The sequence below is a fragment of the Petaurus breviceps genome, unplaced genomic scaffold, assembly GCF_028583685.1.
Source record: "Petaurus breviceps papuanus isolate PSGF00001 unplaced genomic scaffold, PetGlider_PUasm1.0 208, whole genome shotgun sequence".
Classification (NCBI taxonomy): Eukaryota; Metazoa; Chordata; class Mammalia; order Diprotodontia; family Petauridae; genus Petaurus; species Petaurus breviceps.
The window spans coordinates 27,119,707-27,134,696 of NW_027185852.1; the positions used below are offsets into that span (position 1 = coordinate 27,119,707).

At 51.5% G+C, this 14,990-nt stretch overlaps 1 protein-coding gene across 7 annotated transcripts in view; it reads right to left on the reverse strand.

Annotated features, from left to right (window-relative positions):
• Positions 1–301: 301 nt before the first annotated feature.
• LOC138165362 (sodium/glucose cotransporter 4-like) overlaps positions 302–14,990 on the reverse strand; it is a 21,921-nt gene continuing 7,232 nt past the window's right edge. For all 7 annotated transcript variants that reach the window (XM_069093623.1, XM_069093619.1, XM_069093621.1 and 4 more), the window contains 12 exons: positions 14,686–14,790; positions 13,525–13,689; positions 13,007–13,112; positions 12,613–12,693; positions 12,205–12,410; positions 11,370–11,505; positions 9,802–9,909; positions 8,622–8,772; positions 7,254–7,422; positions 6,437–6,652; positions 5,738–5,888; positions 302–3,136 (listed from right to left, as the gene is read on the reverse strand). In XM_069093623.1, the coding sequence (XP_068949724.1) occupies positions 2,928–3,136; positions 5,738–5,888; positions 6,437–6,652; positions 7,254–7,422; positions 8,622–8,772; positions 9,802–9,909; positions 11,370–11,505; positions 12,205–12,410; positions 12,613–12,693; positions 13,007–13,112; positions 13,525–13,689; positions 14,686–14,775 (1,788 nt within the window). In that variant the 5' untranslated portion in view covers positions 14,776–14,790 and the 3' untranslated portion in view covers positions 302–2,927. The remainder of the gene's footprint in view (positions 3,137–5,737; positions 5,889–6,436; positions 6,653–7,253; positions 7,423–8,621; positions 8,773–9,801; positions 9,910–11,369; positions 11,506–12,204; positions 12,411–12,612; positions 12,694–13,006; positions 13,113–13,524; positions 13,690–14,685; positions 14,791–14,990) is intronic.

The window sequence follows — 14,990 nt, forward strand, 5'->3', positions numbered from 1 at the left end:
TTTTATATAATCTTAATGATTAATAATATATCATGTATATATGAGTAAATTAAAGGTAGAGGATTACTATATGCTTGCAATTCCTCACATACAACCTCCCATCTCCTGCCTCTGTCTTTGCACTGGCTTTCCCCCTACCTAGAGGCTCTCCCTCCTCATTTGTGCCTCTTGGAATCTCAGATGCTCTGGCCTTTCCTCCCCCCCCCCCCCACAACTGTTAGCACTCTTACTTATTTATCTGCTCATGTATTGAAGACCCCTAGTATAGTATAAGCTCCTAATTAATCTGCATTCAATGTAATCTCAGAAACCAATCAATCAATAAACATTTATTAAGCACCAGATGTTTACTGTGTGTCAGGCAGTAGCTAAGTGCTGAGGATATAAAGATAAAAATTCAACAGATCCTGCCCTCAAGGAGTTTCCATTCTTAAAGTGGAGACAAGATAGAAAGTATGTGCAAGATACATAAAGAGTTAATGAGACAAAATCCAGTAGGAAACAGTCATAGCATCTGGGAGACTGGCAAAGGCCCCTTCGAGGAGGTGGGGCTTGAGCTGAGTCTTGAAGGGAAACAGGAAATAATCATCTACAAAGAATGAGATCCGCCAATCTCAGCAGATGTAGCAATGCTTTGGCAGCTCACTTATCCTTAGCTCATTGTGTAAACTCGCCTGTGCAAGCCACATCACCTCCCTTGGACTCAGTTTCCCCTTTTGTAAAATGAGAGGGTTGGATTAGATGTTCTCTAATGATCCTTCTAGTTCAGATGTTTAAAACTCTTAAGTTTCCTCCCCTTCCCACCTCTTCCCAAGTGGTCCTGCCTCCTGCCAGAGTTCACCTGAAATGAATGGTTGCAGAAGAATGGGGTGATAAGTACAAGCCATAGGCCACCAGCAACGGGCCTTTGTGTTGGCTGGCTGCAGACCTCTATGCACCTCCCTACCCACCATCTTTAACTCAGCCTTGACTCACCCACTGAATTCTTGCTTGGGCTCTCAACTCAGTTCTATCTCTCCTCTCATATATACCTCCCCATCTTCCAGAGTATGAGCTCCCCAAAAGGAGGGGCTTATGAGCCAGTGGTGCAGGGGAATGTCTCTGGAGGTATTGGGTAAGCCCACTGCCCCCTCACATAGATATCTCTCTGCCTGAGATTGTCCTTGATTGTTTGTCCTTAACCCCTTATAGCAAATCCCTCAAGGCCTCTTCTGTCTTCAGGAGGCCCAAGGACTTAACCTAAGGAAAAGTTTTCTGTGAGTTGGCCAACCATGGGATGGGCTGCCTCAACTGTCACAGGACGTTTCCAAGAAGTTGCTAAACCGCCCTTTGTCCTGGAAGTTATGGAGGATTCTTGCCTGGAGAGAATGGACTAGCTGCTCTCTGGGGATCCAGCCATCTCTTAGAGTCTAGGAGTCCACCATTCAATGATCCTAAGAAAATGCCAGTGGAGGTAGTTGGAGTAGTTCTGTAAGTGAATTAGAAGGGATCATTGTGGAGTGGCAGAATGGGAAAAGTCATTTATGAAGCTCCTACTATGTGCAGAGCCCTAAGCTCCCACTGGGTAGACAAAGATGACAGTTGCAAATCCAGCCCCAGACACTAGCTGAATGACCCTGAGCAAGTCATTTAACACCAATTGCCTCAGGGAAATGACAAATTATACAGTCCCTGACCTCATAGGGTTTAAATTCTTATAGGGACACGAGTAAGTATGATGCAAAGCTGAGGGTGAATGGAGAAATGGAGAAGAGTGAAGAACATTGAGGCATTTGAAGAAGGGGGTTAACGTTTATCAGAGGCAGCAGGTGAGGCTACCTGGAGACAGTGGCCCCTGGCTGGGCTTTGAAGGATGGAATCAACTTCAACCAATACAGATGGGCATGGGAGAGAAGAGGAATTCTTTCTAAGAGTGGGGAACACTGGGAATGCAGGCCCAGGGAAGGGATGGGACAGGGTGAGAGTGAGGGACCAAGAGTCTTCCAGACCAGAGTGGAAGAATGTAGAGGGTATGGAGGGGGCAGAAGGGAAGATGGAGAGGTAAGGTTGCTTACCTTAGACTAGGACAGGGAGTGTGTATTTTAACCCTTAAGAGTAGGGAACCAAAGAAGGTTTTGAAATACCAGAATGGCATATTTGCAGCAGGGCTTCAGCAAGGCAAAGCTGTTGGGGCCCCAGGAAGGGATGAAGGCAGGGATTTTGAAAGGGAAAGTGAGCAGGGAGTGAGACATCAAACCTCACTCAGCTGACGAGTGTCTTCCCAGCTCCTGCCTCCTCCTGGCTCCCTTGCAGCCCCTAGGGAGCTCCCGGGCACTCAGGAGATTATGGGGAAGTACCTGCTGGAAGGAGGAGAGAAGCAGGCATCTTCCCTGACCCAGATCCAAGACACTGTCTCAGGTCAGAATGCCGGGAAGTTTGGAAGAGCAGAAATACTGCCAGACAAAGGGGTCTGGTCAGACCTTCCCACTGATTTACTCTGTCATCCTCAGGAAGTCCCTTTTCCCCTTGGAGATTCAGCTTCCGAATCTGTGAAGGGAGCATGTAATCTTACTCCCTACCTCACAAGGCCGTTGTGGGCAAAGTGCTTCGTAGACCTTAGCTGGCTGTACAGATGAGGAGACATCAGAGGGGTGACTTTGCCGAGGTCACACTGCTAATGGGTATCAGAGCCAGGAGGATATGGATAAAGCTTCAAGCTCCAAGTCTAGTATCGTGTGCATTGAGCTGTTCGGCAGCTACCAGTCAGCCGAGATGAAGGCGGGGAGGTGGGAGATTGACCGTTCAGTACCGACTGACTTGCCATGCTCCATGAGGGCCACAGCTCGTGTTCAGGGGGCTTCCTTCATGAAATCCAATGCTGGCCTTTCAGCCAGTTTGATATGACTTGGTTTACGCCTCCCAAATGGATGTGGGGCCACAGCAGCCACTTAGGCAAAGTAGCCCCAGAGGAAGATGTTGATAGCCAGTAGGAAGATGGCATTGATGTTGCAAACTTGCCTCCATAGTGGGGTCTCCTCAATGCTTGTCAGTTTCCTTTCCATTGCGGCCTTCTCTGCAGGACTCAGGATAGGTGTGGGGGTCAGAGAAAACCCACAGAACCAGAAATAAAACTTCTGCCAACAGGACTGGGTGGGGCCTGGGAAGGAGAGAATAAGCAGAGCTGGGCAAGAGGGACACCTTGTTTCATGGCCCCAGGCTGAGCCCTGACCATCAGAATCATGTACATTCCCCTAGGACACATTCTACACTTCTTATACATTACTCCCCTCCACACACTCTGAGACGCAAACATACTGGTCCACTAGACACCCTGAATCCACGCTGCTCCATTTCCCTTTTGGTGCCTTTATACTCACTGCACCCCGTGTTTGGAATCAACTTTCTCATAGAATGGGGCAGCCAGGTAGCACAGCAAGTAAGAGCACCGGCTCCAGTGTTGAGAAGACCTGGAGATCGAATCCCGGGCTCAGGCACTTAGCACCCACCCAGAAACACCTGGCCGTGTAACCTTGAGTAAGTTACTTAACCCCAATTGCTTAGGGGCGGCCAGGTGGCTCAGCGAGTAAGAGCACGGGCTCCAGTGTTGGGACGACCTGGAGATCGAATCCCGGGCTCAGACACTCAGTACCACACCCAGAAATAACTGGCTGTGTAACCTTGAGCAAGTTACTTAACCCCGAGTGCTTTAAAAAAAAAAAACTTTCTCATAGGATCCCTGGTTTCCTTTGAGACCCAACTCAAGCAGAACCTTCCATATGAAGCCTTGGTTTTGTATAAGGTTGACCTAGATGGCCACTGAGGTCCCTTCCAATTCTCAGACTCTCTGATCCTTTGATATAATATCTACCCCGCCCCCCATCACAGCTACTAGTCCCCCACAATGAACTTATCTTCATTCTGTTTGTTATATTGCATATCTATATATCTGTGTCTATATCTATCTGTCTGTCTGTCTATCTACCTATCTCTCTATTTATCTATCTGTCTCCCCCATTAGAATGTAAACCCTTTGAAGGCAAGCACTGTTTCAGTTTGGTCTTTGTATACTCAGTACCTAGCATAACCCAATAAATGCTTATTGATTGCTAGATGAATGGATTCCCGTTAGGGATTTCACCCCATCAAGTCTTGATGATCCAAATGAGATCAGATGACCTCTTTTCTCTTCACTGTGTTGGCTTCTTTTTGCTTGTTGCCCACATTTTGTGCTTTTTGTGTGGAGATGGAATCACAGAAATGAAGGGGGCAGATAAGAGAAATAATGAGGTACTAAAATGTCAAAATGAAATGCAAAAATGTGTCGACAAGTTAGTCTTTTATGAAGTGTGGAGGAATTTTTTTTCTCATGGTATTAAGAGGACAGCTGGCCATTCATTGGCCAAAGATTGGCTACACCTTTGGTGACCTTTAAAAAAGCTGAGTTTGACAGCTCTTTGGGCAGTCAAGACACATGTGAAGCATGGCACATGAAGGTAGTGTGACCCCTGAGCCTCTAAGAGAAGGAGGAAGGGGGAGGATTTCATCAATTTCCTCCCGTCATAGGCCACATATCAGAACTACTTCCCCAGTAAGGGATGCTGCATCTAGAAAAGTATAGAGAGAGTGACAGACACAGAGAGCTGGGAATAGAGCATGACATATGGCAGCAGAGAGGAGAACTGACTTCCAGAGAGGACCAGCCTTGGCAGTAGAGAGTAGAGCTGCAGAAGGAACAGGCTTAAGGAGTCCAGCTGAGGGCTCTGCTCAGCAGAGACACTGTGCTCAGCATGAGATACCGCAAAAGAGAAATGATATTGGGTTCTGCAGTAACAGTTATGCTGGTCACGTGAGTTCCCTCCATATATGCTTCACTACCAATTCACCACTTTTCCCACTGATGCCATATGTATTTGTGTAAGAGTGTGCCCTGAGGCCTGTGGGGGAGTGGTTCATAGACCATGTCTTACTATTTCTCCTCAGTGATTGCTTTTGCTTTGAGATCACTGTGTCTCCTGGCTGATGATTAATGGTGAGCTCACTGGCAGGGGCTTAAGAGTGTGTCCCCACAGTGTGCTCCTGAACTGGAGGGAGCAGCTGTCATCACCCCCTCCACCCAACCTGCCAACTTGTAACTTGAGGAGATAGGCCAGGGGGGTACTACATAGGTACAGACAGATTAGGTTACTGTTATCATTTTTTTCTTGGGTTTTGTTTCCTGTGAACTTGCTCTCTCCAATTCTGTTTCCCATTGCATCTACTTGCTATGTCATGTAGGTATCCAAGTCTTATTCTCTCCGTTTTAAAGGAGAAAACTAAGACTCAGAGATGACAATGACTCGCCTACATCCCGGGGCAGTGAAACAGCAAAGCCAAGCTAGAACCCAGACTTCCTGGCTCCAATTCAATGCCACAAACACTTATTCAGTACCTGCTGTATACAAGGAACTGAGCCAGGTTCTAGGGACACAAACAAACATGAAAAGGACTCCTGCCCTCAAGGGTTTTATATTCTATGGGTGAAACAAAAGCATATAAATCAATACAAAGTAACAGCAAGGGGGAGGAAAAGCCTAACGTTTGGGAGGTTATGGAAGGGTTCTTGTAGAAACTGAAGTTGAACCTTGAATGGAGGGAGCGGGAAACATCTCAAATCTCCTAGTACCAAAGACACCCCGGGAGGCCCTAGGGGCCTGCTTGCTTCTCCTGGGGCCATCTTTGCACAGTGGGGTCTTCCTGCCTCTCCCCGGCCCCAGCTCACCTGGGGATTCCTTCTTTTTAAGGTCACTGTCTTCTGTCTGACTCTCCTGGGCTGTCGAGGTTGGCTCCCTGTCCCTCGGCGGGTGGGTATGATATTGCCCTTCCAGACCGGGTGGGCTGCAGTTCCGGGTCCACCAAGTCAGGGGGATGAGCTGGAGGGAGAGAATCCAGTGGTTCCAGTCAGAGGTCAAAGGAAAAAAAGCGTCCTGGGGGTGGTGGTGGCAGGCTCCCTGCTTAGGTGCCAGAGGCTGGGGAGGAATGGTGACTACAGAGAACCCCAAGCCCCCAGTCAGACTCTTGCCTGGCTCTGACACCGCTGTCACTGACAAGTCCTTAATGAATGCCTTTTCTTCATTCATTCAGTAGCTCTTTCAATCATTCATTCTCAGGCCCCTCCCAGCTCTGACATCCCCCGTTCTAAGCTCCCTCCCAGCCCTGACACTCCCTGTTCTAAGCTCCCTCCCAGTTCTGACATTCTGTCTTTAGGTCCCCACAGCTCTACTTTTCCATGGTCAAAGTTGACAGACCTAGATCTGAAAGGGCCTTTGAGATCATGCAACCCAAGACTCTCATTTTACAAAGAAGGAAACTGAGGCCTGAGAGGCTGAGTCACAGGCATGACCACCACACATATGGCACAGCATGGGGCCAGACACTGGTGCTGTACCATCCAGCCCTGCCCTCTCAGGCTGGAACCTGCCTTCTCCTTAGGGATGGGAGGAGTGCAGAGGCTGACCACGATGATGACGAAGGCTGTGAGGCCACAGAGCAGTAGTGCAAAGTAGAGGTAGTGCACGTCCCTCAGGATGGCTGGCCGGGTGTCCTGCTCCCCACATGAGGGGGCCCTGTAGCAGAACTCCAGGATCATACGGAGGGCACCGACCAGCAGGCCGAAGATGAGGCCCCAGAAGGCTCCCTGCAGAGAAAGGGCAGCAGCCCCAGGCAGGAGCCAGTCACCAAGGAGCCCAGGCAGCTCCCAAAGGGCCAGACCTCCCTGCCACTCTGCCACAATGCCTAGAACCCTGCCAGCAGATCCTGAGCCCAAGGCTAAGCCAGTGTTCTCTAATTCTAGGGCCCAGGCAGCCTCTCTCTGGGAGTCAGGCAGCCTAGAACTGAACATCTCCAGTGACAGGGAGCTCAGTACCTCTCAAGCCTGTTGGACAGATCTTGTTAGAAAATTCTTTCTCATTTGGGGGGAAACCGAGGCCCAGAGAAGGGAAGGGGCCTGTATTTTCATTATGAATTATAGGATTATGGGATCAAAGGGTTGGTGCTAGGAGGAGCCTTTGTGACAAACCTCCTCATTTTACAGGGACCAGAAGGGGAGAGAGTTGCCTGAGGTCTCAGAGTAAGTGGGAAGGCAGAGTTTGATTCAAGCTGGCTGGCTCTGAATCCAGTCCTTTTTCTGAGAGCCATGACGATGATGGTGCTAAGCTCTCTGCCGCACTAGCCCCCAGGTCAGGGGTCTTGCAGCACCTGCGGTGGCTTCCTCCCCTCCCCCAGCACCAGGCACTCACAGGCTCTGTGACCCTATGGCAGAAGATGGCCAGAACAAAGAGGGCGGTGATGGGGGGTGCCAGGTAGCTGGTGACTGACTGGATGTAGTCAAAGAGCTGCCCGCTGTTGGCGTTCTGGATGATGGGAATCCAGACGATGCTGATGACCACCAAGCCCACGATGAACACCCTGTGGGGGAGGGGCCAGAGAAGGCCTCAGGCCAGGACCCAGATGGAGCTGTTGGCATCAGGCCACCTGCAGAGGAGGGCCTGGAGCCAGAAACTTCCCCAACCTCAGAGACCAAGTTATGGAGTAGGCCAAGAAGAGCCTCCACCAGCAAGTCAGGACCCTTGGGTAGGTCCACCTCTACCACTGTCTGGCTGTGTCACCTTGGCTAAGTCTCCATTTCCCTACTCTTAAAATGAGAAATTTAAACCAGGTGATCTCCCAGGTCCCTCCCAGCTCTGCCATTCCCTGTTCTCAGGCCCCTCCCCTCCCAGCCCTGCCATCCCCTGTTCTCAGGCCCCTCCCAGCCCTGGCATCCCCTGCTCTCAGGCCCCTTACTGTTCTAGGCACCCTCCCAGCTCTGCCATGCTGTGTTCCACATTCTACTGATACCTCCCTCGCTCCCAGGTATGACAGTGGGTGTCCTTTAATCATGGGACACACATAGCCAGGCTCACTCAGGAAGGCTGAACTCCCCATCCTGGCTTTTCTGCACCTTTGTCCCCTGTACTGATCTTGTGACTCTGAGTACCAGGATTAGGCCACCTTCCTTCCTACTTTGATGATGTCATCACCCTGACAGGCCAGGCCAGGAATGGATCCAGAGAGTCCTAGACATTTGCTGGACTCTTGTGGCCTTCAGATAAAGTCCTGGCACTTGAGAGCCTAGTCTCTCCATTTCCCTGCTGCTCACCCACATGCCCTTGGCCAAGCTGCCCTCTTCCCCATCTCTAGGCACACCAAGCTCATTCTGGCTTGGATACTTTTGCCCAGGCTGGTCCTTCCCATTCAGAATTTCCTCTTCCTCCTTCCTGATGACCTAAACCCTACCCAGAGAAAGAAGCCTCAGGGCAAGTCTTGGAGATGCTTTGGTGGCTACAGGGTTGGCTCTGGCCTGTGGTCATGCCTCTTGGATGCCAACTTGGAGCGCAGAAATATAGAAGTGGGAGGAACATTAGGGGGCACCTAGTCCAATCCCTTCATTGATAGAGGAGAATCTGAAGAATGGAGAAGGGACCCGATTTGTCCAAGGTCACCCAGGGACAGGGTTTGCAGGACTGGCACCTGCCAACCACAGCAGAGGGACCTGGAGAGGAGGGGTGAGGGCCCCCAACCCATGGATGGGAGGGGGCAGTGTGAGAACCCAGGGAGGCAGCCAGGACCTGCCCACCACCATCAGCTCCCGATCCGTCGCCTTCCTGCGGAAGCGCAGCCAGATGTCAATGGCGAAGAGTGTGCTGCTGCTGTTGAAGATGGAGGTGAGGGAGCTCATGAGGGCCGCCATGATGACAGCAATCATCAGGCCCCGAAGCCCTGTTGGGAGAGAAAAGCACCCTCTGGGATGGCAGGCCCACAGGCACCAGCTGGGGCTGGCTGGGGGCCAAGCAGGCAAGCTGCAAAATTCATCTGAACGTCCCTCTGGCATCCTGGAGGGAGCCACTGAGGCCAGGCTGGGGAATAAGCAGCTACAGGACCCATGGGCTTCATCTCAAGGCCCACAGGTCCCAGCTCAGGGCCAAGCAGAGTCCAGGAGCTCCAGGCTTCACTTTCAGTCCTATTGCCTGGGGGAAAAGAAAACCCTCGGGAACTCATCTCTCTGCCTAGATATGGAGATTAGGAAATGCATAGGTCTGGAGTCAAGAGAAACATAGCTAAGTCTTGGTTTTTCTGCCACAGGCTCCTTCCCCTCTCTGTACTCTAGGGTGGGGAGACCAAGCCCTGCCTTCCTGACCTCACTGGGCTAAATGTACAACATTAAGCTCAAGGACTGAGGTCTAGAGAAGGGAGGGGATTTGCCTGAGGTCACATAGTGACCCAGGTCAGTCAGTCAGTCAGTCAGCAAACATTTAAGTGCCTACTTACTGTGTGCCAGGCACTGTGCTAAGGGTTGGGGATACACAGATAGGCATAAGATAATCAAGGCACCATCCATTCCAGGAGAGGGGTAACTAGGGAGAGTCAGCTGGGATTTTGTCCCAGGGTGGACAATTTAGAAGGTGCTGTCAACACTGAGGGGGAGTGGCTTTTTCTCCATAGTGGCAGTGGCAGAGACCATATCCCTTGCCCATGTTGCCACCAGCTTCATCTACCTGTGCCCTTGCTCCAAAGCTTAGCTCTGCCCCTAGAGACAAGAGCACCCAGCCAGGGATGCAAAGTTTCTTCCCCTGGTATCCCAGGGTGCAATACCTCACCTCTCCCAATGCCTCCCCATCTAATCCCCACCCTCCACTTAGCCCAGCTGCAAAAGTTTCTAGTTGTGGCCTTCCCTCTTGCCTGCCCTTCCTTTGATGCCCCTCCCTAACAAGCTGTCCCCCCAGACCCAAAGGCCAAGTCAAGCCTCACCTACAGGCATGAGCTCCATCACCAATTTGGGGTATGCAATGTTAGAACAGCCCACTCGGGCCCCACAGATGGCCTGGCAGATGTCAGGGTCCACACAGCCAACCACATCTGTAAAATCCAAAGTAGAAGTCAGGACTGAGGGGAGGCTGACCCCCAGGGTCACTGGCACCTGCCTGTGTCCCCAATAGGGTGGCCGTCTACCCAGAGAGGATGGTGGAGGTGGGGCAGGGCCAGGCCTATGTTGGGAAGGACAAAGACCTGTGCCTTGGGGTATAGGGAAACCCCCTGCCTCAAAGTCCTTCCTCTCCAGGTCATCCACAGAGCCCCATGCCTAGAAAACTACTCCTTTGGGTTAAGGGATTGACCCTTCGTGAAAATAAGATGGCTCCAGAGGAAATTATATATTAAGCCCTTTTCTGACATTAATGGTTTTGGAAGGATTCTAGAGGCTAAAAAGGTCAGAGCTGAGACCTTTAGAACAGAGAATGTTGAAACTGAGAGGGGTCTTAGACTAAATAATGTCAGAGCTGGGAGAGATCTTAGAACAAAGGTCAGAGCTAGAAGGGACCGGAGAATAGGGAATGTCAGCTGGGGGTAGTGGTCCTTAGAACAGAGAATGTCAGAACTGAGTGGAAGGAATCTTAGAACACAGAACATCAGCAGTAGGAGGGCACTCAGAACCTAGAACCTGAGAATGGGGGGGCAACCTTAGAACATAGAACACATAATGTCTTGAAGCAAGCACACCTGGGAGGGCCTTTATAGATCACTTAATTTTGCAGCTGAGGAAGCTGAGAGTTGAGGCCCCAAGCATGTAGATGACTTGGGCTCACCAGGACCCTTCCCCTGGGGGATTCCTACCCATCCTCCCAATGTCTCCCCTCTGATGGTACTCCCATGATTCCTGTGGACAGCTGCTAACCTTCCTCCAGCCCTGGGTGGTTCTCGTCCCCTGATCTTTTCGGCCTCCTAAACCCTCCCCCTCATACACTAAACTGAGCTCCAGAATGCAGGGACAGGGTCTTATCCAAACTTCATGTCTCCCCCACAGCCCAGAAAAGGGATCTGCACACAGAAGGGGCTTAATCAGTGCTGGATGACCTAGACTGTGACTAGAATCAGGTGTCCAGTCTTCCTGTTCAGGGCTCTCTCCACTCCACCAGGGGAGCGAAGCCAGCAGAGATGGGTGGGGTTAGGACTAAGGGAGAAGCCTAGAACCTGGGACCCCGGCCAGGGAAGGCAGGCACTGGGGCATCTGGGCTTCAGCATTGGGGCCATTGGTAAAGACAGATTTCCACTTGATGTCAGAGAAAAGCAGCCTGCCCATGAGAGCTGTCCTAGGGGGGTGGACTGCCCGGAGAGGTAGTGAGCTCCTCATGCTCAGAGGTCTTTAATCAGAGGCAGGATGGTCTCTCATCAGGGAGGGTATAAATGGGGTTCTTGTTCATCTGTGGGGGAAGGGACTAGAGCCCTGGAAGGACCTGCCAGCTCCAAGTTTCTGCTGCTGCTGCTGCTACATCTCACCTCAATCCCTCCTTGCCCCTGGAGACTAGCAAGGATGGCCATACCTGGGTAGAGGGCCCGGCTGATCATCCCGGGCATGACAATGAAGAACATGGGCAAGATTTTCAAGTAGCCCCCAAACACAGAGCCCCCCTTGGCATGGGATAAGTTCTTGGCTGACAGGGATCTCTGCACAATCACCTGTGGGGAGAGATGGGGAATGGAGGTCATGGGGGGGGGTCAAGGACTGGGCAGCTTTGTGGGGGGAACCAGGGCTGGGGAGGCCCATAGCACAGACTGCAGCCAGCACCAGGAAGCTCATACTCACTCATGCCCGGCCTAGAGCAGCCTGAGCCTTCTTTCTGGGCACAGACTCTGCCCTGACTCAATTCCTCCCAGTTCTCGCCTAAGTGTGAAGGCACAGGGCAGGCATAAGTATCCTCATTGTACAGATGAGGAAACTGAGGCTCAGCCTGGAAGTCACTTAGTTCACAGAACGAGCTGGTGGAAAGCTGGGCTCCTGACTCCAAGCACCTGATACATCTGGGGACAGGGCAGGAGAGCCCTGTGATTTCTTTGGTTTAGGGAGCTCCCAGTGGGGAGACTCCCCCACCAGAACAGGTGGACAGTCGCTCTGAGAGAGCTGTCTGGGGCAGAGGTGGAAGGGCTTGCCCAAAGTCTCATAGCCACTTTGTGCTGCGTGGCCTACAGTGCTGTCTGCCTGGCAGGGACTAGACCCTTAGGTGAGTTGAATTTCCTCTAGGCCAGACTGGCTTCTTCCAGGTCGGCATTCCCATGGGCTCTCCTTTGGGGCCTGCTTGTGCCCCGGCCCCTTTTCTAGGAGCAGTGGGCCTGGCTGGGAGCCCTGCCCGGGACTGTGACAGTTGAGGGCCAAGGTACCTGGTCTGTGCACCAGCACCACGTGGCCAGCACCGTGAGCCCAAAGATGAGGCCGGGCCATGGGATGTCCCCAGTGACAGGGTCTCGGAGCAGGTGGAAGGCATCAGACCGAGGCAAGTGGCAGGTGGTGTTGGGCACGGTGACATTGGCGATGGCCATGCTGTACTTCTCCTGCAGGCCTGGGTACCAGCCGACTTCCTTAAACCCTGCAAAGTCAGAGCATCTGCTCATGGGTGACAGGGCGTCATGGAATGGAATCCCTTCCCATGTCTCCTTTCAGGGCAAGGCAGGGGAGACATATCCTGGGCTCTCTGTAGGGATGCTGAGGAAGCAGGGGACATGGCACCTGTCCTTGGGGAGTGATCAGGCCCACCCTCACCCCCTATCTCTGAACCCACGAGGCCTTACCTAAGAACATGAGGACCAGGGCTCCCCCCACCATGATGAGAGTCTGCAGAGCATCTGTGTAGATCACAGCAGTCAGGCCCCCTAGGTTTAGAGGAGGGCAGGGGTCAGTCCACAACCAAATGGGCTGTCCCAGCTCCCGGGTGTCCAGTGGAGGGTGCTTGACTTGACTTTTCCTTCTCTCTGTGTCTCTCTTCTCTCCTTTCTTCTCTGTTCTTCTCTCTCTCCCTCCCTGCCTTTCTCTGTTTCTCTTTCTCTGTCTCTTTGTTTCTGTCTCTGTCTTTCCACACCTCCTTCTTCCCCCATCCCTCCGCCACTTTCTTTTTCCTTCTCTTCCTCTTGGTCTCTCTGCATTGACTCCTTCTGGGTGTCCATAAATGACTCCAAGGGCCATTACCTGCGATGGTGTAGATGGCTGTCACAACCAGCAGGATGACTGTGGATAGGTAGAGATCCCAGCCCAAGGATGCCTTGATGAACAGGGCTCCAGAGAAGATGTCAGTCTGATGAGATGAGATGGGAGTCACTGTCCTGGGGGAGGGGAGGACCCCATGCCAGGGCCCCCTTCCCAGCTCAGGCCTCCCAGGCTCTCAGAGGGGCCTTGGCTTGCCTGGAAGTGAGGTGAGAAAGGAGGCAAAGAGGAGGAGGAAACAGGTTCTGGGTTCCAGTTCTGGACCAGTCACTGACTTGTTGCTGTATGTCAGTAAATAAATCTGTTCTCTGAGCCTCAGTTTCCTAATCTTTAAAGGAGGGGTCATAATGCCTTCCCTGCCTCCCTCAGGAGTGAAGGCAAAATGAGGTAAATGATGGAAAGGCCTGTGTATGATTACCCTCCTCCCCCCAGAGTGCTTGGCAGTGTGTGCCTCGGGGAAATAGAACCCCAGGGCAGTCTCATGAGCAGGAACATCTACCCACTGAAATTTTGGTGAAGATATACAGGATGAGGGACAGGACAGACATGTACACTTGGATCCTCTGGCCTCCAAATCGCTTCTTCAGGTACTCAGGCATCGTGACGACCCCTGCCGCGATGTAGACGGGGACAAAGATCCAGCCAAGCGCCACCAGCAGCCAGGTTGCCTGGGTAAAGGCAAAGGGCAGGAAAGAATGAAAGCAGAGCTCTCATGTGCTGGACCCTAGACTAGTGAAGTAGGCGGCTACCTGCACAAGATGTGTCAGGCTCTGCTGGTCCAGAAGGTAGGAGTCCTAGCAGCAGGCTTGATTCTGCCACCAACTTTCTGTGTGATCTTAGGGTACCCCCCTACTCTGTGCCTCAGTTTCTCCACTGGTAAAATGGGGGGTTAGACAGTTTCTAAATTTCCTATAGCTCTGACATTCCTGGGACCATGTTCCAAGATCCTATGTTCTAAGTGGATCTAGAGTTTTGGGAGAAATTATTATTTATCTTTTATATTAATAACAAATTACTATTGGGGAGAGCCAGGATTTTTCCCCTTTCTATTTCCTTATTCTCTACTAGGTCAAATCAGTCCCTGAAGACTAGGGCTGATGATGAGATTGGATTGAACATTTCTTCTCAATCCTGTTCAGATGCCACCCAAGTGGGGAAGCCCACTGTGTTCTGCTCAGGCTTGGTTGGGGGTGGGGGGTGAATGGGTAGACCCTATGTCTAAAATTGCCTAAGGCTAGGGGTGGTCTGGGAGTAAGAGTGATGTAATCAGGTCATGTCTTCCACCCCTCATTAGAATAGGCCCACCTTTCATTATAATATTCATTCTTCTCATTAATTGTTAACCAATCAGAGCTGATTGCTGCCTGTTGGGAGCACCTGCTCTTCCAAGGGGCTGCCATGATCCATCTTTGATTCACAAGAGACAGCCAAGTGACCATCCTTTTATTAATTATTCACTAGCCATAATTAATTAAACGATAAATTACCCAGAAATTATGTCTCTCGAACTTTTCATGTATCACAGTTTGCAGTAAGTTACAGAGAGGAAACCAGGTCCAGATAAATGTTTCTATCTCAGTTGAATGTAGAGTGGCTATGCTCATGTTCCTTGGAGATCGGGAGCTCCCAGCCTGGGCTGGTGATTGCTCCCAAGGGCTACTCACATTCCACTCGAAGCCTCCCACAGCCAGGCCCCCGGCTGCCCCTGTCCCAGCCAAGCCGATGAACAAGCCACTGCCCACATTGCTGGACATCAGAGAGGCACCAATCTGAAAGGTACAGGAGAGAGATCAGGGATAGGGGCTGAAGCCTGGGCTTCTGGGTAACTAGATTTGGGAGGTGGGCTCCCTAATGGATGGGGATGAGCGGTCATAGTGTCAAGTTTCTTCATGGGCGTCAGAGAAGTTAGAAGATCTTTAGACAGAGAGAGAGAGAGAGAGAGAGAGAGAGAGAGAGAGAGAGAGAGAGA